Source organism: Carassius carassius, unplaced genomic scaffold (assembly GCF_963082965.1).
Source record: "Carassius carassius unplaced genomic scaffold, fCarCar2.1 SCAFFOLD_98, whole genome shotgun sequence".
Classification (NCBI taxonomy): domain Eukaryota; kingdom Metazoa; phylum Chordata; class Actinopteri; order Cypriniformes; family Cyprinidae; genus Carassius; species Carassius carassius.
The window spans coordinates 19,400-43,424 of NW_026775028.1; the positions used below are offsets into that span (position 1 = coordinate 19,400).

The 24,025-nt window shown below is 39.8% G+C and overlaps 1 protein-coding gene and 1 long non-coding RNA gene across 4 annotated transcripts; one reads left to right on the plus strand and one right to left on the minus strand.

Annotated features, from left to right (window-relative positions):
* Positions 1-477: 477 nt before the first annotated feature.
* Positions 478-17,449, minus strand: fzd6 (frizzled class receptor 6). Of its 3 annotated transcripts, XM_059547013.1 has the most exons (9): positions 17,429-17,449; positions 15,672-15,878; positions 15,350-15,429; positions 9,142-9,377; positions 8,031-8,227; positions 4,118-5,129; positions 3,872-4,020; positions 3,289-3,654; positions 478-1,286 (listed from the first exon to the last, which is right to left on the minus strand). In XM_059547013.1, exons 4-9 carry the CDS (start codon positions 9,319-9,321, stop codon positions 1,220-1,222), a joined length of 1,971 nt encoding a protein of 656 aa, XP_059402996.1. In that variant the 5' UTR covers positions 9,322-9,377; positions 15,350-15,429; positions 15,672-15,878; positions 17,429-17,449; the 3' UTR covers positions 478-1,219. The 3 variants fall into 3 exon arrangements, with proteins under 3 accessions (XP_059402996.1, XP_059402997.1, XP_059402995.1); XM_059547014.1 differs by lacking the exons at positions 15,672-15,878; positions 17,429-17,449 and having other exon boundaries at positions 15,350-15,552; XM_059547012.1 differs by lacking the exons at positions 15,350-15,429; positions 15,672-15,878; positions 17,429-17,449 and adding an exon at positions 9,711-9,934.
* A 3,513-nt stretch (positions 17,450-20,962) lies between these two features.
* On the plus strand, positions 20,963-21,842 carry LOC132134218 (uncharacterized). Its single transcript, XR_009429426.1, has 2 exons — positions 20,963-21,003; positions 21,387-21,842. It is a non-coding gene; the product is annotated as an uncharacterized LOC132134218 (long non-coding RNA).
* The last annotated feature ends 2,183 nt before the right edge of the window (positions 21,843-24,025 follow it).

Sequence of the window (24,025 nt, forward strand, 5' to 3'; positions counted from 1 at the left end):
TAGCAGTTTTTTGAAAGAAAAGCTGAGATACAAGTGAAATGTTAAATGCCTTGGTGCGTGTTCACACTTGGCATCTTTTTTGAAAAGTAAAAGTTGACGAGTATTTTTTTAGTAAAATAAAAAGCTGGTAGCATTTTTGGTTACAAACAGCAACCGAGGGCGTCTCTTGTTGTTATAACAACAGCTGCAATGGTAGCCTAGCACTGTGTGCTGCAGAAACATCGACTTTTGAAGTTAACGGGGAGGGTAATGTCGGTTCACAATGACGTTTGTTGGTGCACGAGATTTTACAGGGGAAGGAAACTGTATGGTGTTTCAACAATTTAGACCAGGAGCTCAGGTTGGATGATGCACGGTTTGCGGCATATTTAAAGTTTTTTTCTCATATCATAAAACTCCTTGTGCTCCGAAACTAGTACTATCTGTCTACCAGCTATCTTCGTTTTTTCTCATTGTTTTTGCTGTTATGGAAACGATTTGACACTCGCTTGTCATTGGTCAGCTGTCAAAAAGGCACTTGAGGCAGTGCGTTTTTTTTTTTTTTTTACAGAAAAGTTACGTTTTTTTCAACTTGAAAAGATGCTCGGAGCTGCAGAAAAAGACTCCGGCGGTGGGCGTTTTAAAAAAAGCTCAGGACAAACACGGTTTACTCCATAGGGTTATACTGTAAAGCAGATGCAGGCAGCTTCAAAAAAGACACCAAGTGTGAACATAGCCTTAATTTTCATAATTTTAATTTGAAGACTAAATTTACTAGTGCAGAGAAAGCTGATATTTTTAAACATTCTTGCTGTCTAACTGGTTTATTCTCTTAGGATGTGTTTTTGGCATACAGTTTGTGCACTTGTGCAAATTCTGAGTCTAAGACTGAGTCCTGAATTAAATCTGTTGCTTTCATTCATAAATTCAGGTCAGAAGTGTCAGTGTTAAGACTATTCCCGTGATGAATCACTTAGAGAAGTTTACAAGTGTGCAATCTTGTTCCTACAAAAACGCTACAGAACTGATAGATTCATGTTGACTGTAGTTAGATACTGTCAGTAAAATCATCATTGGGTTATAATGGTAATGTAGCTCATATTTACAGTAGTGTACAGGAATTAAAACAAAGCTTCCAGAGACAAGGATTCAATAATTGAAATGTACAGAGAGAGATAAAGGCATAGCTAGAAGTCTCTCTCCTTAAGCTCCATTCCGATGCAAAGCCGATCCTGTGATTTCATTGGGTGTTGGTGCAGTGGGCGGAGCTCTGGTCAGCCTCCAGCAAATCATCTTTGGGTGTCAACCTTCCAAAAGCAATTCAAATAGATGTGTTAAACAGGTGGAAAAACTAAACAGCTGTTGAGATTAGAGTTGTTCCGATTCCGATACTAGTATCGGAAATATCTCCGATACCACAACAAATTCTGGCATCGGCATCGGCGAGTACATGAACCCATATACCGATCCGATTCCATTTTCAAGACCTAGTTATGAACGCTAGCTTTGCCTAACCGCTGCACGGTTCTTCTTCGCTGCTCAGAATGCATTGCAAACACAGGACGTTGTGCTGTAATGCCACAAGCAACCCCTGTGTAGAGCAGCGAAGAAGAAATGAAAACGCGTTAGCAGCACTGATCTATATATGACTGGATCGCTCATCGCGTTCTAAACTGCCAACAGACAGTGAAGCCGCTTCTATATTATAGATCAGTGGTTAGCAGTATGTCCGCTGTTTATCAGTATTTCAGACTGGACCAACCAGACAGTAAAACGGCGACTAGGGATGCCACAAGTACTGGCACTTCACTACCAAGACTGTGCTGAAAAATTTAAAATGTGATGATACCAGCGTCTCTGTAGAACCGGTAGTAAGTTTGAGTAAATTCGTTACCCGCAGCTGCGTTCAGTCGCTTCCGTGTTAGTCTAAGCGCAGGGCTCCAGACTGTAGCCGAATATATATACTAGTGTCTGTGAATATTAAACTGCAAAATACTATTTAAATATTACTCCTGCAAAGTCTACATCTCTGTGGGAGACGGGCGCAGATGCACGGGAGCTCGCTGTTTTGTGGCCTCTGCCGTGTGTCACTATATGAGGACATGAACGCATAAACCGTCACTTCATGAGAATTTAACGTTTCATTTGAGAAAACTGTCATATCATAAACACAGACACTCAAAGATCTTCATGGCGAGTAAATTAAAAATATATTAAGCTACTGTTGTAGCCTACAGTAGATTTAGCTACGTCTCTATGTAGTAATAATACGTCTCTATTAATAATAATAATTATGCCTAAACGGTTGCTTGTTTTTTACTTGTTTTGTTGTAAAGAGATTATCTGATTAATATAGAATTTTTTATATTCCTAGACTTATTTGTTGCAGTTTTTTATACACTAATATTGTAAAACTAAAATACTAAAATACCTTTTTTAGTTTGCGGTGTTAGATTTTTGGCTGCATTTGAAGTTCTTTTTCGCTTAAGAAATTAAATAATATTACTGTCAAATTCATGTCAGATAATAAAAATACTGTAATAAATACAGTAGTTAACCATGTATTTGTTCATGTTTTATCAAGGGATAAGTCTGGAGCACACCATAAAATAATTCTAGAAATTTACACAGGGCTAGTAGTATATACAGCTGTATATACAGATACACACCCAGGTATCGGATCAGTACTCGGTATCGACCGATACCCTGAGCCCAGGTATCGGAATCGGTATCGGGAAGAGAAAAAGGGTATCGGAACATCTCTAGTTGAGATCATGTCAAATGAAAGAAATATTGCAGGTTCAACAAGTTCATCTATCTTGTTTGTCTCTCAAGCCAAGAAAGATGTAAAGGACATTCTGAAATGTGAAGCTTGTATTTTGCCAAAAGCATTTACACAAATTCCTTCATTTAAAAGTTACGAGTTATTTGAGCTGAAATTCTCGGTGAGTTCCAACATGTGAATGATGCTCTTCCTGGTATCCTTCAGCATATAATGCAACATTTAAATAAACAAAACATGGCCATGAAGGAAATAGTCTAAAATCTGAACATGAGTTAAATACAGCCACGATTAGAATACAGATGATGGTAACATATGAAAGTGTCAATAGATCAATCTGCTAAATGCATCCATACAGTTTTGGGGAAAGTTACTTTTAAAAGTAATGCATTACAATATTTAATTACTTCCTAAAAAAGTAACCAACTACATTACTTAGTTACTTTTATTGAAAGTAATGCATTACATTACTTTTGGGTTTTTCTAACCCTTTCAAATAATAATTAAACATAATATATAATATGAACCTGTGTGAGCTTTCAGCGTGGCTGCTGATGCGACTGGAACTGTCAGCTTTACTGCGTCTCTCAGCTGGTGCTGTTGGTCTTATGCGCTCAGTGTGCTCCTGAACGGACGTCTCTGAGGAACGATGCGGATCAGAGATGCTCTGGCTTGGAATGTAGTGATTGCGGATTGCCGTGGAGACAGGTGTGTTGCTGTGGTTACTGGTGACAGGTGTGTGCATGCCTGTGCTGGTGCCCATGGACTTTGACACGACCTTCAGCTTGTGTGAGGAGGACTTGTAGTGCTTGGACTTGTGCTGCACACGGCTGTTGTGCTTGAGGAAGAACTCGCAGGACTCCTGCAGAACGCGCCGACTCTCACTGATGGGACTGAAGCACAGGCAGAAATAAAACATTTATTATAGAGTTTTTATACAGGGAGAAATGCAAAAAAAATCCTCAACTTTAAGCCCTGCTGTGAACACAATTTTGTACCCCCCATGTAATTTACTTGTTGTTCAGATTATATGTACTGGAAGTGGAGAACATGACACACTGAACACTATGTCATAAACAGTTGGGTTAGGATTAGAGAAAGTGGCCTCACTCTTTCTTGCGAGTTCTCTTGAGGAATGATGCCCATTCGGAGCAGGTTTTCTTACTGCTGACCCAGAACACGGCTGATATTCCCACAACCAGTGTCATCAGATATTTAATGAGAAACAACGTGAGCTCAGGCTGCTCCACATCAATACTCTAAAAAACAAAGCAAAACAAAAGACAGAAATCAGTCAGTCAGAGACGAAATGCTTTGGTAATTTCAGCATCCACAGCACAGGACTGAATGTCTCACGCGGCGGGAGCAGGGAATGCTGTATTCCTGGCAGTGCTGGCTGATCCAGCTGTTCTCCCAGCGGCTGCGGTGGGCTTGTTCGTACAGATAGCAGCCGAGCAGCACCAGCAGAGGCAGCAGGTACAGGCCGCTGAACACTCCGATGCGAATCATGAACTTCTTCAGCTTCTCCTGGTTCTGCTCGTCATGCTGGATCACCTGACGCACGCGGTTCAGAGACATGATGCCGGCGAGCAGCAGCGAGAGGCCGACCAGCACAGCGATCGCCAGTGGAGCCACAACAAACCAGCGCAGAACCGTGAGATCGTAGAGCCCCACGAAGCACACGCCGCTGATGCCGTCTCCCTCCACCTTATTGAGCACCAGCAGCACGACAGTGAGCACTCCGGGGAGACCCCAGGACACCGTGTGGAACCACACCGCCTTCTTCTCTATCGCTTCACAGCTCCACTTCGGCCCCGCGGCCAGAAACCAGGTGATGGTCAGCACGACCCACCACACCATTCCCGCAGTGGAGAAGAAATACAGCAGCATGAAGAGCAGCGAGCAGACGCGACTCTGGGCTCCCAACACAACCGTCCACACACGGCCCGGCAGACTCGGCTCGTTACAGGCCGCCTCTTTACCCAGCAGAAAACCAACAAAATAGACCAGAGAGACAAAACTGTAGCAGACGGAGTAGAAGATGATTGGCCGCTCAGGGTAGCGAAAACGCTTCACATCAATGAGGAAGGTTAAAAATGTGAAAAGAGTCGCACATAAGCACACAATGGAACACACGCCGATGAAGGTCTTGGTGAACTGAACTTCTTGCGGTTTAAGGTACATGTAGTCACACGGAGGAGCGCAGTCTTGAGCCCCAAGAAAAGATCCACCTTGACCAGGATGAGTCTTCAGCTGAAGGGGGCACCAGAAACCCAGATCCCGACCGGAGGACAGAGAGCTTCTGGCTGTGGTCACTTCCACAGCTGAAACCACAGAACCGTCTGGAGAAACGTGACATGACTCCAATCTATAACACCAGAGACAAACAAACAAATCACAATCATTTACAATCACAATCAGCTCTAAACATCAGGAATATCTGAAGCTCAAAATGTTTATGATTAACTAGCTGGTGATTTTTATGAACAACTAACTGTCATAAAGGAAACCAGTGTAATTAAATTATGCTCTGTGTCTGCCACACGTCGATGAGATGCATTACATGTACTGATCAAATATGTAGAACAACATTTAACTAGTCCCATAGCTAGTCCTTTTAAGAAAACTGAACTAAAATAAATCCCTTTTTCATGATGTTAAGTTTATTTTATTTTACCTCATTTAAAGCAGTGTTTTATTTTATTAAAATTAACCATTGGTTTCCATAGTGGCCTCCATTTAGATGATGATGCCCACAGTTAAAACTCACACATATTGCACCTCAATATCATGGTTAAAATGTAAATATGCTTTCTAGGTAGGAGTGTGATGGTTCACAGAAGTCACAGTTCGATACCAGTTCAGTACAACAGGAAATTTGATTTTTATTTATTTATTTTGAACAGACAGTAAAGCTAAATGTAGCTTGAGCAGTAGTTCTTGATTTTAATTAGATTGTATAATTTCAAGAACTTTTCATTTGTGAAATTATGCTACATAAGGCACCAGCACAAAATAAAACAGCAGGCGTAATGAATAAACATGACAGCAGGTGGCGCTGATGGAACAGCATTAAATGCAGGTACAAGGAAAAGAAAATGCTATTGAAGCATTTCTGGAGACAGTTCCTCTCAGGGATACATTCAAATAAACCCACACATATTTGTCTTCATGTTTTTCAAGCATTGCAAACTGAGCTTGATCTGCCTGGTACAATACTTTCTCCTCCTTACAGACTTCATAAAAATTCCACACAAATTACATTTTCTTACTGCTAAATTCTGAAAAAAAACAGCTGTTAATTATAGGACCTAAAAACTCTGCTTGTAATAACCTAGAACACTGTCTAAGACTTGATGGTTGCTCTGTCAATTCTTCATCATCAGTTAGGAACCTAGGTGTGCTACTTGATCGCAATCTTTCCTTAGAAAGCCACGTTTCTAGCATTTGTAAAACTGCATTTTTCCATCTCAAAAATATATCTAAATTACGGCCTATGCTCTCAGTGTCAAATGCAGAAATGTTAATCCATGCATTTATGACCTCAAGGTTAGATTATTGTAATGCTTTATTGGGTGGTTGTTCTGCACGCTTAGTAAACAAACTACAGCTAGTCCAAAATGCAGCAGCAAGAGTTCTTACTAGAACCAGGAAGTATGACCATATTAGCCCGGTCCTGTCAACACTGCACTGGCTCCCTATCAAGCATCGCATAGATTTTGAAAGCGAGATCAGCCAAAATAAAACTAAAAACCAGTTCTGATTTACAGCTGGTTGACCAGAGCATCTCTAGAGGCCCAAACTTTCCCACACTGCTGATTTAAAACAGGCAAACAGTTCTTTGAGCTCTTGTGTGGAGTCTGAACTCGCTGGTTTTGTCTTCTCTTCTTCTGCTCTTTTCATTGGACAGTTAAAGGTACAGGTTGTAGGACTAATCTGCTGACTGAAAACATGAGGAGGAAATTGTTGCTACCTTTGCCAAGTGCATTACAAACAAAAACTAAAAAAGTTGGGAAATTTGCCAAGTATTGTAACCCATACTTGGAAATGGTGCTCTACATTTAACCCATCCAAGTGCAAACACACAGCAGTGAGAAGTGAACACACACACCGTGATCACACACCCGGAGCAGTGAACACACACACCGTGATCACACACCCGGAGCAGTGAACACACACACCGTGAACACACACACGGAGCAGTGAACACACCCACACACACACACCGTGAACACACACACGGAGCAGTGAACACACACACACACACACCGTGAACACACACACGGAGCAGTGAACACACCCACACACACACACCGTGAACACACACCCAGAGCAGTGAACACACACACACACACACCGTGAACACACACACGGAGCAGTGAACACACACACACACACACACACACACCGTGAACACACACACGGAGCAGTGAACACACACACACCGTGAACACACACCCGGAGCAGTGAACACACACACACACACACACACACACACACCGTGAACACACACACACACAGTGAACACACACGGAGCAGTGAACACACACACACACACACACACACACCGTGAACACACACCCAGAGCAGTGAACACACACACACACACACACACAGTGAACACACACGGAGCAGTGAACACACACACACACACCCACCGTGAACACACACCCGGAGCAGTGAACACACACACACACACACAGTGAACACACACCCGGAGCAGTGAACACACACACACACCCACCGTGAACACACACACACACACACCCACCGTGAACACACACACACACACCCACCGTGAACACACACACGGAGCAGTGAACACACACACACACACACACACACACAGTGAACACACACCCGGAGCAGTGAACACACACACACCGTGAACACACACCCGGAGCAGTGAACACACACACACACACACCGTGAACACACACGGAGCAGGGGGCAGCTATATATCCAGCGCCCGGGGAGCAGCTGGGGGTTCAGTCATCAGTATTGAGGGAGGAAGAGAGCACTGTTCTTTCACTCCCTCTCACCTACAACTCCTGCCAGCACCGAGACTCGAACCTGTGACCTTCAGGTTACAAGTCCAACTCTCTGATCATTAGGTCACAGCTGCCCCTCCACTGCTCACTCAAATGTCCCCACTTTTGTTTTGCCTATTAAACGTACGGTACACGATATGCGTACCGTTACATCCCTAACTTTTATGATAGATGAGTTGTTGCAGCCCATTCCTCCAACAGAAGACTGATCTACTCACCGGTCACACTGCAGCTCAGACGGCCAGCTGATGCCGAAGGTGACCATGTCTCTGCTGCAGTCAGACAGTACACGCTCACACAGCTCTCTGCACGGACGCAGGACATGCGTGTGTTTCCTGCACTCAGGAACAAAAGCTTGGCACAGGAACAGATGCACGTCAGGAGAACAGCGCAGGCTGGCCAAAGGCATGAAATGCTGCATAGACACAAAGAAAGAGAGATTGACGGTTGGTTCAGGCAAGTTTTTTTTTTCCTATATAGTTAATGTCTTTTAAACGTTTGGCTTTTCTAGTTTGTAGTTTATTCATTTAATAAAGTCATTTAGTCTTTAATAAATATCCCATGTTCGTTTATTGATTTATTTGGACAAGAAGTACAATGTAGAGTCGGACATTCATTGTCATAAAACAAACCCCAACAGGACTGTCTGCTGCTGACTTAATAGCTTACAGCGAGCAACAATAAGTGTGTGTGTGTGTGTGGGTGTGTGTGTACATGCAAAAAGTAATGACTGTAGAAGGCCTTCCCCTCCAGTTTCCTGCCTTCCTTCTCTCTCTCGTTTAAATCAAAGGGTGTAACAATGGAGCCGAGGGCTTTCCTCTCACATATTACTCAAAGCCCGTTATTTGACACAACTACAAAAGCAGGCTCACAGACATTCAGCATTTCAGTGAAACCAATCCCTGTGAGGGAATCGCAGGAATGTGCTCTGAAACACACCGAGACACGGCGTTTACTGGGTAAAGACTGAACTGATGGTGAACAAAGAGATAAAAATTTATCTAAACTGATCTCCACACTAAAGGTCGCAAAATATAAATGCTCCAAAAAAATGAAATGGATATATTTTGTATATATGAAATGAACAAAGGTATAATTCCCATACTGTAACTTGTGCTGTATTCAGAGATCACTCAAACAATTACTGCTTTCCAAATTAATTAGAATTATTTTAATGTCTCTTCAAAGCTTGATGACTTTAAACTTAAATGAAACAACACATCCGCTTAACATTTTTAATTACTAAATCTGAGCATGTAATTTATTGTATTTTATATAGTGTCACATGACCTCGAGAAACATGGATTGAGATGGATTCCTTCTGATTACCTTCATCTTCTCTGCAGCGATGTCCTGGTCGTAGTGCTCCAGCATGTTGGGGAAGAAAGTGGAGTTGTAGGGCATGCCGTGGCACCACTGCACATGCACAGGCTCGCAAGTGAACAAAGTGTGGCTCATGCAAGAGTCCAGCATGAAGAACCCGATGCTGGAGAACAACAGGAACTTCATGGCCGTCGCTAGTCGAGGCCAGATGATTCAGAACGATCTCGGAGTCATCAGCAGAGCTACAGAAACCAGCAAGATATTAACATGAGAACTAACATCACACGAGCACCTACAGCACGAGTATGAACAGATAAACTAAACATCGGTGATAAACTTACCTCTTTTCTAACTATTAATAACTCAAAAACCGACGCTTCAACGAACTCTTACATGAACGATTCAGTTTGATCGTCGAGAGATTTACGATCATTTAGACCAGACATTAAAACGAGTTTATCCAAAAATATTATTGATATTTTTAAATTATTTTAGTTTAGTTTATTCAACTATTGAGGGGAAAGCTCTGGGGGGAAAGTCATTCTGGTTCAAAGAAAGCACGCAGCTCGTCTTACCTCCACAAACACGCACTAACTCTGTTCTTTTGTTCTTCTACACCATTTCATTATGTCTTACTAGACGTACAAGGTCCTGTACTTCATTCTCCATGTGTGAATCTATTTTCAAATTGTCCATCTATCCGTAAATGATCCTCTAGGGCCGAAAAGAAACAATCGCTTTACTGGAGTCTTCTCGGAGCTTTTGCCTTCCGAAAAAAAGTAATTCGTTTGCGCATGCGCACAAGAGCGATTTCACCTTTACAGAGCTCGAGCTACGTGCACGAGCTCAGCTGTTAATGTGTAACAACACTGAAGAAGAAAGATTTTTTTTTAAAAAACGAAGATAAACTGATATATTTATTTTAAAGTGACCCATTATGGATTTTTTAAAAATGACATTTCATGTAGTGTGTAATGCAGGTGTGTCTGAATGCAAAGAGTTTGCAATATTGTAAAGGTGCAAGTGGATCGTAAATAAAGTTATTGTGTTTCAAAAGAGTCGACTCTGAACCGATGAAACGAGTCGTTTAAATTCGAAGCACATTCCTCGAATTTCACGTCACAAATTCTTACATTTGCATAATGCCCGCCTATTCAAACATCAAACACTGCAGCTCGTTCGTGTGGATGATGTAATGTCGAGAAGACACTGTGAAAGTGAATTGGGTTTATTTTCACTTCCAAAGGATGAGGCTGTGAATAATCCGTGGCTCAACTTCATCTTTACTCTGAGACCACAGCAGTATAATCAACTTTCTACAGTGTTCCCGTCATTCCCGTCAATCACAACAGACCGGGTCATCTGACCAATCAGAGCAGAACAGCCTCACACGAAGGAGGGGTTTAGAAAGATGGATCTTCAAACGAATCATGAAATGGTGAAACTGTCAACAGAAAAACAAAGGTAGTCAAAAGAAAAGTGCTTTCCCTTGAAGCAGAAAAGCTCAGAGGGAGGACGCGAGCAGAGGAACGGGTGTTTGTCTGCTTCACTTCTATTCAACAGTCTGCTCTTTAAAAACAGGTATGTGTGCAGTGCACACATTATATGACTGTCGGAAAACGTCACTATTCAGTTACTTTACCCTGGAATGTTTGTTTATGAACCTAATGTAATTTACATTAATATAGTTATTTATTTATTTATTAAGCATTAGCCATTGTCACTTTTACACAGGAAAGAGGCTAATTTATTGTATATTTCAAGCCCTTTTTTTTCAGTGTGTCAATAATGCAAAATGAGAGTTAAAGGCAGTTCATCATTGGATTCAGTGATGTCATCTCTGTTCAGTTAAATAGTGTCTGTGCGTTTATTTGCAATCAAGTCAACGATATCGCTGTAGATGAAGTGTCCCCAACTAAGCAAGCCAGAGGCGACAGCGGCAAGGAACCGAAACTCCATCGGTGACAGAATGGAGAAAAAACCTTGGGAGAAACCAGGCTCAGTTGGGGGGCCAGTTCTCCTCTGACCAGATGAAACCAGTAGTTCAATTCCAGGCTGCAGCAAAGTCAGATTGTGCAGAAGAATCATCTGTTTCCTGTGGTCTTGTCCTGGTGCTCCTCTGAGACAAGGTCTTTACAGGGGATCTGTATCTGGGGCTCTAGTTGTCCTGGTCTCCGCTGTCTTTCAGGGATGTAGAGGTCCTTTCTAGGTGCTGATCCAGCATCTGGTCTGGATACGTACTGGATCCGGGTGACTGCAGTGACCCTCTGATCTGGACACAGACTGGATCTGGTGGCTACGGTGACCTCGGAACAAGAGAGAAACAGACTAATATTAGCGTAGATGCCATTCTTCTAATGATGTAGCAAGTACATCGGGTGTTATGGGAATGTTAGGTAGGTTATTCCAGAGTTTGGGCGCCAAATAGGAAAAGGATCTGCCGCCCGCAGTTGATTTTGATATTCTAGGTATTATCAAATTGCCTGAGTTTTGAGAACGTAGAAGAAGGTGAAGTCCTTCATCAAGGATGTGCTGCTGTTCACAATCAGATGCGTCTGGGACTTGTGTAATTTGGTAGTGTAGTGCAGAATGAATTCTTCTTAAACAGCTACACTTTGAGAAGCAGCTGATACGGAGCGCATGGCTGCGAGCCGTACACAGAACATGTGCATCTAGTAGCCAATTTCAGCCAGATAGAAACACTCGTTTCTGCCTTACACTTAAAGCTGTGTGCAGGTCAGTCTGTTCCCTTTACTCACTTTGCACTATAAAAAGATATAATACAGATATATTTCCCCCTGCCCGTGGGGGCTCAGGCTCATATGCCATTATCTGCCTGTCATTGTCTTAATCCTGGTCTCGGGCCCCTGTTCTGCACATTTTGCTTGTCTCCCTTATTTAACACACTGATTCAGATCACCAGCTCATTAGGAGAGAGCTCAGTGAACTGAACTGATAAGGGAGAATCACTGTTCTAGTAATCCTGAAGACCTGGATTGTCTAGTTCAGATGTGTTTTAATCTGGAGTGGAGTTAAACTCTGCAGGAAAAGCATTAGACACTCCTGGTTTAGATGTACTGATGACGTTATTGAATACTCAGCATCTGTGCACTGATCTCCTCAAGATCCAATCCATGTGCTTCAGGAAACCACAAGTGTGTAAACACAGACCCCTCATTCATGTGCCACTGCAGAAAAGGTTTCACACTCACTCCGGATAGTAAAATGTGGTAATGGTTGGTTTTCTGCACTGCTATGTTGTGAGTGTCTGAAAGCGATGCATTCGTGAATGGAGTTCTTCAGCTCTCAGAATACATGACGGACAGCTGATCCTGTACCTGCCACGATGATGTGTTTTTACAGCATTATTTTATCAGTCAAAAATATCACAGTCACAGTCTGAGCAGCTCACTGAACTGAATCATACAAACATAATTCATTTCTCTCGTTACAAATTATAAAGTGATTTGAATTATTACGTTTTCAGTGAAAATAATTTTCTGGTGAATATTTGATATAGTTTGGGCACATTGCTAAAAAAAAAAGGCTCCCATTGTTTTTACTTGTTTTACTTTTCTCTCTGTAAGACTATGAAACTTTAATCAATTTAAAACAATTGTTGTTGCAGGTCTGGACTGTAAACAGATCTCAAGTTTGTCATTAAAGGCTCCAAATATTTGGCCATTATTAATTTTGACCTAGTTGAGCAGTTTGTCAGCAGAACTGGATCTCGGGTCGGGACGCTCCAATACTTCACTAAAGTCCACTGCGGGTTCCCTTTGGACCAGTACATCAGCACTAGCGAGCCGTCGCAGCTGTCCACTATCTGAGCACTACCTGATTCAGAACAGCTTCAGGAACAGAAGCCGAACAGTTCAGAGGGTCGCTATTGTATTTACAGCTGGACACTCTCAAGAGAACATGCACAAATAGGCCAACAAAGTCAAAGCTGATGGTACTAAACGTTTATCATTATTAGAGACTCCATGTAATGTATTGATAAAGTAAAACAAAAATATTGAATTGCATTCACATATGAATATATTTTTCCTTTTATTTTATTTCACAGGCAAGTAGTTACAGTAACAGGTTGGATACTGAGACAAACAATAGATCACATGATTTTGGCCAAAATGACTCAAGATGCAATACAGTGCTTCAGTGTGAAATTAGTTTATTTGACACAAGCTTCAATGTCAAACAAATCACTAGTGACTTCTGAACATGTGTAAAATAAAAACACCTCAATGTTTCTACATCATTTCTCACCAACAGCACACAAAAAAAGACATTTCTTAACTGTGATGAAGAGGACAGAGCATGAACTGATTTAAGATCAGTGCTGGAGCGAATGCATCACATACAACTGACACAGAAGTTCCTAACTCATCTTAATGACATTTATCCCATAATATTGTATTGCATAATAACCATTTTCTGTATGATTTTACATGTTTAAAGTACAAAAAAAAGACAACTGTACAAGTTTCCGTAGTGTATTTAAAACCCACATAGCATCACCACTCAGATCCTGCAGATGAACCTTCTTAAATAAAATAAATTGATTATATTGAGGTTTTAATTATTCCACAAATGTCTTTCACTATTGTTGCAGTTTATAAACCCCCTTAATCTGATATTTAATTTTTTGATAACTAAAAAACTGTGTGTTTTTTTGATGGATTTCTACCTCAATTGGTCTGATAAATGACGGGCTATGGCACATTTCTTTATTAATATTTTAAAAGAGGCTAAAGTTGATGGCAAACCCATAATCAGTTGACAAAGACAAACTCTAAATCATGTAATACATTTTTAGAAATAGGTTTTAAAGAACGAATAATTGATACATCTGACAAAATAGCGGATTTATTTAATCATTACTTTGTTGACAGTTCAAAGTTTGAGAGATAAATCTGGAATAAGATATAAAGAACTTAATTTTGTTAATTCTGTAAACTCTGCATTTCATTTAACAAGTTTCTGAGCATACAATTCAGATTATGAAAGATTTCAAAAATCCCAATGCTTAAGAAATATATGGTTTAGATAACTTTAAGTAACTTCTTAAAAACAGTCACTTTTTTGTACCAATTAATTATTTTGTGAATTTATCATTTAGACAATCTACATTCCCTGATTGTTGGAAAACAGGGTTAGTTACTCCAGCTTTCAAGGCAGGTGATCCGACTAATGTGGCAAATTATAGTCAGATTTCAATTTAATCAAGTCAAGTCAGGTTTGTGATCAGTAGTTAAAATAGTAGAACAAATAGTAACTGAGCAAACGACAGAACCTATTGTATGCTTTTTTTACGGAGCAGGTAAATCAGACAAGGGTAAGGGAGGTGGGTGCTGTGTTCTTTGATTTACAAAAGGAATATGACACATTAAGTAAGTAATAATTGACGATGGGCCGTTGAGTTATTAGAAAAATAATGCTAACCTGAGGTAATAATTCAACAGCCCGGAGTCAATTATTCGGCTTATACTACAGTTATAACACCTCAAGACATTTAAACTTTTCATTAACAATAAAATGGATTGAATCTTGCATCAAGGAAACACAAAAACACACATATCCTCTGTAAGAGATTGTTTCACTTGGGTGCCTCAGGGGTCGACCCTAGGGCCCCTACTTTTTAGTTTGTATTAGCAGACTTTCCAGATGTTTGTCCTGTACATATTCAAATGTATGCAGATGACACTGATGATGGCACAAAAATTATCTATTGCAATGTTGAAATGTTTTAGACTGGCTTACACAGTGCTTTTTAACATGAAATGTTTGGAAAAGTGCCTGTATGAACTTTAAAACAAAAAAGGTAGAGGTCCAACCAGATGTATAGGTCAATGGTGAAAAAATTACAAATTGTGCCGGATTTTTTAATATTTTATTTTTTTAACTGCTTTAAAGGATGAGTCAGGTTTGTGATCATTGAATGCTCTTGTGTTGGTTACATAAGTTTGGGGGTCTAATTTAGTTTATTGTAGGTGATGTGTGAGATTAAATTTCTAATGTTTTAAATTTTGGCTGGGCTGATTTTAATGTACATGCTTATATTGCTGTTTTTGTAATGTGTTTTGGTACTCTCCTGCCCTGAGACAGAAGATGAAAAGAGCTCCGTGGCTGATTCTGTGTCAGTCTTTGACTCTTCATTGTCCCTGTTAAATAAAGAACTAAATAAAATAAATGTAAAAAAAATGTACTGAACTTGTAATGAAGACCTGGCTTGGGTGTTCAGGACTGGACATTAATTATTTGATGCTTGAATGTTCTGATGGCATCATCAACCTGGGGAAAGAAAATGATGTTATTGCTGCTTTACCACAGTAAATCAAGTAAACCTATTGCTTTGTGTTAAACAGCGTCTCCCTACAGACGTGTGATATATCTAGTTATCTAAAGCACTTGACTGAGTTTAATCATCTGCTTAATCAAAGAGGCATGATTAATGAATGGTCTGGATTTATTTTGATTAGGGGAAACATGAGGGACTGGAGAAGCATGTTTTATAGTCCCTGTCCTGATCTTACAGAGAGTTAGGTGTGACCAGCGTAGCAGAATGAGAACAGATGAAGCACAGCAGGCTGATCTGAGTCTCGTGCTGGTGTTGATCTAGCGAAGGTCTAGCCCTGATCAGACCACTGACAGACCCGACAGGCGAGAATGCTTCGCCGCTCTTCACAGAGCACCCTGAGCAGGGACAGAAGTCAATCTTACCAGAATCAGCCTCTGTGTCGCTGCGAGAGAGCAGAACAATGGATAGTTTAAGGAAAGAATATTAGCATGGACTACAAACCCCATTAACAGAATAATGTTCTCATGAATGTTAACCTAAGAGCCCATTAAACAATACATACATGCTAATATTCAAGCAACAAAACAAATACAAATGAAGGACTATATACCTTGGGGCTGTTTCATAAAACTAGTTTACCAAATAACACAGGCATTTATTTCAGTAAGTCTGACTTATTTTCACTTGATTTGGTTTCATAAAGCTGAAGCTCAGTGAGTGTGTGTCGAACGGTCAGGAGCAGATTAATGGTCCTCTAACACTGACCAGGAACACACTGAGATCACAATTAGTTGACTTTATTATCAGTCCAAAAATAAAAGTAAACAGAAAATGCAACATAAACCAATAAATAAAAAAAGAGGCAACAACCGACTATATGTAATGTATTGTGCCCAAAATGTAATGACCTTCCTTTTTTTTTTCTTTTATTTAAGATATATAAAAACATTAACACAGTTTCTAGCCACGCAGCCTTTCTCTCGGGTTTAGGATAGCTGTACCTTTTATGATTATTAGTAGAACATTAAAACATTACCATCTAAAATTGCTTTTTAAAGCATTTAAAATAATAAATAAATTAAATAAATAAATCGTAGAATGAAAAAAAAAATAGAAATCTTACGAGAGACTTAACTGATAAGAGGAACACACACTTAACTGATTTACCACATGAACAAAATACTATAGTGTTTTTGAACTATACTATAGTAAAGTGTATTATATATTATAGTATTTACAACACTTTGATAATGATCGCTACACATACTGTAGTTTTAATTATAGTGAACTGATAAACTTTGATAAATACTGTAGGATACTTTATATTTTCCAAGTACAAATTAATTCAGGTACTTTAGTATAGTTCAAAAACACTACAGTATTTACTACAAATTACTATAGTATTTTCTCAAGTAGTAGGGTTGTATTAGGAGCTTACATTTGATTTACAGCTACTGATAAGATAAAAACACACTTATATGTAGGATTAAAATTGTCACGTCACATTTATGTCCAACAACAAATGTTTTAGCAGAATGCATATTTCTTCAGAATTGTTGTTGTTGATATGCGCATGCGCTCGTTCACTACCGACACCGAGGGGATTTTCTAACTTTTAAAGAAAAAAAATATACCTGTGACGACGTGTCAAGTTATATTCAGAGGAAAACACAGCGTCTCAAATGCATTAAACATCACAAATATTCGCTGTTTGCGATGGTGGATCGATTTGATCCATGATCTATATTAAGTATTTAAATTATCCTGCCTCACCGAACCTGGGTCAGATTAGTGAGATTGCGTGAATTTAAATGGTCTTTTCAACCGCTTTTGTCCCAATTAATTTGTTTGGTTATTTCAAATCAGGTTTTGGACTTTAATCCCCGCTTTTCTTAGCGTCTTTTATGAAACGGCCCCCTGGTTTAGATCACAAACACATTACAAAACAAATTAAGACGCAAAAAAATAATAAAACAGACCAACAAGCCCCACTGCGCCACGCTTCAGCAGCTCTTCTGGTCGCTTCACTGCCACCTGCTTCTTCTTCTTCTTCTTCTTCTTCTTCTTCTTCGTGCTTATTGGCGGTTCGCATTCTTTTTCAGAGCATTACCGCCATCTACTGTAGACTTAAATCCTCACTATGATGGGTAGTTGGGAGTCGTGCCCTTCATGTTGCTGCGTGTTTCAGCTCCTCCATGAAAAGCCCATTCCCTTCCACCCACGCTAATTATAAAAAAAACACTTTATTCCTATATTCTATGTATTAACTTGGTTGCCTTCAGAATTTGTATTAATAAAGTCAAGTCACCTTTATTTATATAGCGCTTTAAACAAAATACATTGCGTCAAAGCAACTGAACAACATTCATTAGGAAAACAGTGTCAATAATGCAAAATGATAGTTAAAGGCAGTTCATCATTGAATTCAGTGATGTCATCTCTGTTCAGTTAAATAGTGTCTGCGCATTTATTTGCAATCAAGTCAACGATATCGCTGTAGATGAAGTGTCCCCAACTAAGCAAGCCAGAGGCAACAGCAGCAAGGAACCGAAACTCCATCGGTGACAGAATGGAGAAAAAAACCTTGGGAGAAACCAGGCTCAGTTGGGGGCCAGTTCTCCTCTGACCAGACGAAACCAGTAGTTCAATTCCAGACTGCAGCAAAGTCAGATTGTGCAGAAGAATCATCTGTTTCCTGTGGTCTTGTCCTGGTGCTCCTCTGAGACAAGGTCTTTACAGGGGATCTGTATCTGGGGCTCTAGTTGTCCTGGTCTCCGCTGTCTTTCAGGGATGTAGAGGTCCTTTCTAGGTGCTGATCCACCATCTGGTCTGGATACGTACTGGATCCGGGTGACTGCAGTGACCCTCTGATCTGGACACAGACTGGATCTGGTGGCTACGGTGACCTCGGAATAAGAGAGAAACAGACTAATATTAGCGTAGATGCCATTCTTCTAATGATGTAGCAAGTACATCGGGTGTTATGGGAAGTGTTCCCGGTTCCGGTTTACCTAATTAATGCAGCCTAAAAATCCTTTAACGGATTTGGATAATAAAAGCATATTAGTATGTTATGTGTAAGCCAGGTTAAAGAGATGGGTCTTTAATCTAGATTTAAACTGCAAGAGTGTGTCTGCCTCCCGAACAATGTTAGGTAGGTTATTCCAGAGTTTAGGCGCCAAATAGGAAAAGGATCTGCCGCCCGCAGTTGATTTTGATATTCTAGGTATTATCAAATTGCCTGAGTTTTGAGAACGTAGCGGATGTAGAGGAATATAATGTAAAAGGAGCTCATTCAAATACTGAGGTGCTAAACCATTCAGGGCTTTATAAGTAATAAGCAATATTTTAAAATCTATGCGATGTTTGATAGGGAGCCAGTGCAGTGTTGACAGGACCGGGCTAATATGGTCATACTTCCTGGTTCTAGTAAGAACTCTTGCTGCTGCATTTTGGACTAGCTGTAGTTTGTTTACTAAGCGTGCAGAACAACCACCCAATAAAGCATTACAATAATCTAACCTTGAGGTCATAAATGCATGGATTAACATTTCTGCATTTGACACTGAGAGCATAGGCCGTAATTTAGATATATTTTTGAGATGGAAAAATGCAGTTTAACAAATGCTAGAAACGTGGCTTTCTAAGGAAAGATTGCGATCAAATAGCACACCTAGGTTCCTAACTGATGACGAAGAATTGACAGAGCAGCCATCAAGTCTTAGACAGTGTTCTAGGTTATTACAAGCAGAGTTTTTAGGTCCTATAATAAACACCTCTGTTTTTTCAGAATTTAGCAGTAAGAAATTACTCATCATCCAGTTTTTTATATCGACTATGCAATCCATTAGTTTTTCAAATTGGTGTGTTTCACCGGGCTGCGAAGAAATATAGAGCTGAGTATCATCAGCATAACAGTGAAAGCTAACACCATGTTTTCTGATGATATCTCCCAAGGGTAACATATAAAGCGTGAAGAGTAGTGGCCCTAGAACTGAGCCTTGAGGTACTCCATACTGCACTTGTGATCGATAGGATACATCTTCATTCACTGCTACGAACTGATGGCGGTCATATAAGTACGATTTAAACCATGCTAATGCACTTCCATTAATGCCAACAAAGTGTTCAAGTCTATGCAAAAGAATGTTGTGGTCAGTTGTGTCAAACGCAGCACTAAGATCCAATAAAACTAATAGAGAGATACACCCACGATCAAATAATAAGAGCAGATCATTTGTAACTCTAAGGAGAGCAGTCTCAGTACTATGATACGGTCTAAATCCTGACTGGAAATCCTCACAGATACCATTTTTCTCTAAGAAGGAATATAATTGTGTTGATACCACCTTTTCTAGTATCTTGGACAGAAAAGGGAGATTCGAGATTGGTCTATAATTAACTAGTTCTTTTGGGTCAAGTTGTGGTTTTTGATGAGAGGCTTAATAACAGCCAGTTTGAAGGTTTTGGGGACATATCCTAATGACAATGAGGAATTAATAATAGTCAGAAGAGGATCTATGACTTCTGGAAGCACCTCTTTTAGGAGCTTAGATGGTATAGGGTCTAACATACATGTTGTTGGTTTAGATGATTTAACAAGTTTATACAATTCTTCCTCTCCTATAGTAGAGAATGAGTGGAACTGTTCCTCAGGGGGTCTATAGTGCACTGTCTGATGTGATACTGTAGCTGACGTCTGAATGGTTGCAATTTTATCTCTAATAGTATCGATTTTAGAAGTAAAGTAGTTCATAAAGTCATTACTGCTGTGGTGTTGGGAAATGTCAACACTTGTTGAGGCTTTATTTTTCGTTAATTTAACCACTGTATTGAATAAATACCTGGGGTTATGTTTATTTTCTTCTAAAAGAGAAGAAAAGTAATCGGATATAGCAGTTTTTAATGCTTTTCTGTAGGATAGGTTACTTTACGCAAAAGCAATACGAAATACCTCTAGTTCTGTTTTCCTCCAGCTGTGCTCCATTTTTCGGGCTGTTCTCTTTAGGATGCGAGTATGCTCATTATACCATGGTGTCAGACTGGTTTCCTTAACCTTTCTTAAGCGTAAAGGAGCAACTGTATTTAAAGTGCTAGAAAAGAGAGAATCCATAGTTTCTGTTACATCATCAAGTTGTTCTGAGGTTTTGGATATGCTAAGGAATTTGGATACATCAGGAAGATAACTTAAAAAGCAGTCTTTTGTGGTAGAAGTGATGGTTTTTCCATACTTGTAACAAGAAGTAGAATTTACAATTTTGGATAATGTTATATGAAGCACCATTACTTCAAACGAGTTATACTTGAAGCCTGCCCTCTGAGAAATCCTGAAAACGTTGTTATAAATTGAAGCAACACCTCCCCCTTTGCCTTTTAGATGCGGCTCATGTTTATAACAGTAATCTTGGGGGGTGGATTCATTTAAAATAATGTAGATGTAACTCAGGGTAAATATAAATAGAGAATAATAGTAAAATTAATTAATAAAATTAAAGTAAAATATAAATAGTAAAATTATATGGTTCTGCCGACTGGTGCCGCGGTGTGTCGAATATCTGCGGGAATTGGTGAGTCTCATTGTATTGTATCCATCCCTATGGAGTTCTTATTGGGGTTTATAAATTTTAATGTAAACCTAGCACTTTGTTTTCAATGCTATGGTTTTAAGTATTTAAATGGTTCATTTATATACTGAATGATAAGATTATCAATTGTATTGAATGGAATGTTATGTAGGAAATAATTCCATTATTTATGGGTGGTTGTTTTCATGCATTTGAGTATTTTTATACATTTTTATATTGTTATTGTCATTTAATGTAATTATGACAATCTCTGATGCAGTATTTTGAATACTATTGTGTACACAAATATAGAATATAAAACTAGCTAGTAGGTAAATTATATTATGAGTAGTGATTAAACCATGGGTCCTGTTTAATTAATACAGGCCAGGTGCGGCCAGCTGCGGGCCAGTTGATGGCGAGCTATTATTACCTGGAACAGAACCTGCCCCAACAACATCATCGCCCCCTGTGGGTTCGGTAGGAGGTTGTGCAGCTCTGCTCACCCCCTCCACTCTCATACACAAACACACACACACACACACACACACACACACACACACACAGCCATTCACTAGGTTCTGGCTCATGGACTAATTGCATCTCATGGACCATTCGCATTATTTGGACATGGTGTTCATCTTTTATGAGCAAAGAATATAGTCCTATACTGTGTTGTGGATTGTCTTTAATTTGAGTACTCTCCAGTTTTCTGAGTTACATTTTGTTGTTTATCCCCTATGAACTACTGAACTTCTCTGCAGATTTGAAATATTTTGGGTATTGTTATTATTGTTTGTCTTTGTTTCCACTTAATACATGGTACCAACACCAAATCTAAATGATCTGTCTCTGTGTTATTATTTACTTTTTCAACACCTCCCTGAGACGAACTTTATCTTTTGTAGTTCAATCATTAATTAACCGTCTATAGCTATATTTAACACACATACCCTGTGTATATGCTACATAATCGTCAGGTTTTAGCCAGGTTTCTGTCAAACAGAGTACATCTATATTATGATCAGTGATCATATTATTTACAAAAAGTGTTTTCGTAGAAAGGGATCTGATATTCAATAAGCCAAGCTTTATCATTTGTTTATCCATATTGCTTCTGTTTTTTGTTGAACCTCAATTAAATAGTTAATCTTAACTTGGTTTGGACGTTTTTTGTATTTTCTAGTTCGGGGAACAGACACAGTCTCTATAGTGTGATATCTAGGTGAAAAAGTCTCTATGTGCTGAGAATTAACTGACCTCTGTGACGGGAGGCAGCTAGCAGACGGTCGGTTTAGCCAGTCTGTCTGCTTCCTGACCTGGGCCCCAGTTAGTCAAGTATAAACACTAAGACTATTTGCCATATTTCTAGAGAGAAGAGTGGCGCCACCCCAGGAGGGATGAAGACCATCTCTTTTCAACAGGTCAGGTCTGCCCCAAAAGCTTGTCCAATTGTCTATGAAACCTATGTTATTCTGTGGGCACCACTTAGACATCCAGCCATTGAGTGATGACAATCTGCTATGCATCTCATCACCACGGTAAGCAGGGAGGGGACCAGAGCATATTACAGTGTCTGACATCGTGCTTGCAAGTTCACACACCTCTTTAATGTTATTTTTAGTGATCTCCGACTGGCGAAGTCGAACATCATTAGCGCCGGCATGAATAACAATCTTACTGTATTTACGTTTAGCATTAGCCAGCACTTTTAAATTTGCCAAGATGTCAGGCGCTCTGGCTCCCGGTAAACATTTGACTATGGTGGCTGGTGTCTCTATATTCACGTTCCGTACAATAGAATCATCAATAACTAGAGCACTTTCATCAGGTTTCTCAGTGGGTGCATCACTGAGTGGGGAGAACCTGTTTAATGTTTTGATCGGAACAGAAGAGCGGTGTTTTGACCCACGACTACGCTGCCTCACTGTCACCCAGTTGCCCTGCTGCAGGGGCTCTGTTTCCGGAACCGAACAATGTACAGGAGTCCCTGAGCTAGACGCATCCAAAGCCGTATCTAGAGCCCTAACATTCTTACTGTCCTCAATTAAAGTTTGGATGCGTGTCTCTAATTCTGAAATCTTCTCTGTCAGCCTAACTATTTCCCTGCATTTATCACATGTGAATCCCTCATCAGCGACAGAGATAGATAAACTGTACATGTGGCAAGAGGTGCAAGTAACAATGACGGGAGAAGCCATTACTCACCGTGCTTGATTAAATATTCTTACTGCAGTTGTTTGATGAATTTGTGAAAAACTGAAGCGAGAGAGAGGAGAGGAGAAAAGAAAACAGCGATAGGTTCAAATGATAATGCTAATGACAAGCTAACGAGTGCTAATGCAATACAGGTGTACTGCACTCACGGATATAAAATAAATGTGAACGATCAAAATTAATCTGATAAGATTGATCGATAATATCAGATATATGGTGTGAATTAAGTTATATTTTATCACTTTAAAAAACAGAGAGTGATAGTAAGATAAAGATTCTAGAGAAAAAAAATAAAAACAGCTACACGGAGCTACGATTAGCTACAGAAGGCCAACAGGAAGTAGAGAAATACTATATACTATATCCTCCTACCGGATTCAGAATATCTTCTAATGCTACCAGTTGATCACCTTCCTTCTACATTTCTCCTATTAATGTCTTTCTTTCTTCTCCATATTTACTACAGTCTATAATTACATGTTCCACTGTTTCTCTTACTCCACACCTGTCACACATACCATTAGGATGTTTTTGTTTCTTCTTCTTCTTCTTCTTGTACGATTTAATATCGGTTGACAAGCCAACTACTGCCACCTGCTGTTCGCCTTTCACTTTTACAAGCTCATGCTCAACACGAAGACCAGGACAACTATAGAGCCCCAGATACAGATCCCCTGTAAAGACCTTGTCTCAGATGACCACCAGGACAAGACCACAGGAAACAGAGGATTCTTCTGCACAATCTGACTTTGCTTCAGCCTGTATTGTGTTATTCTTTGGTATTACTCAATACAAATGTGTTATTCTA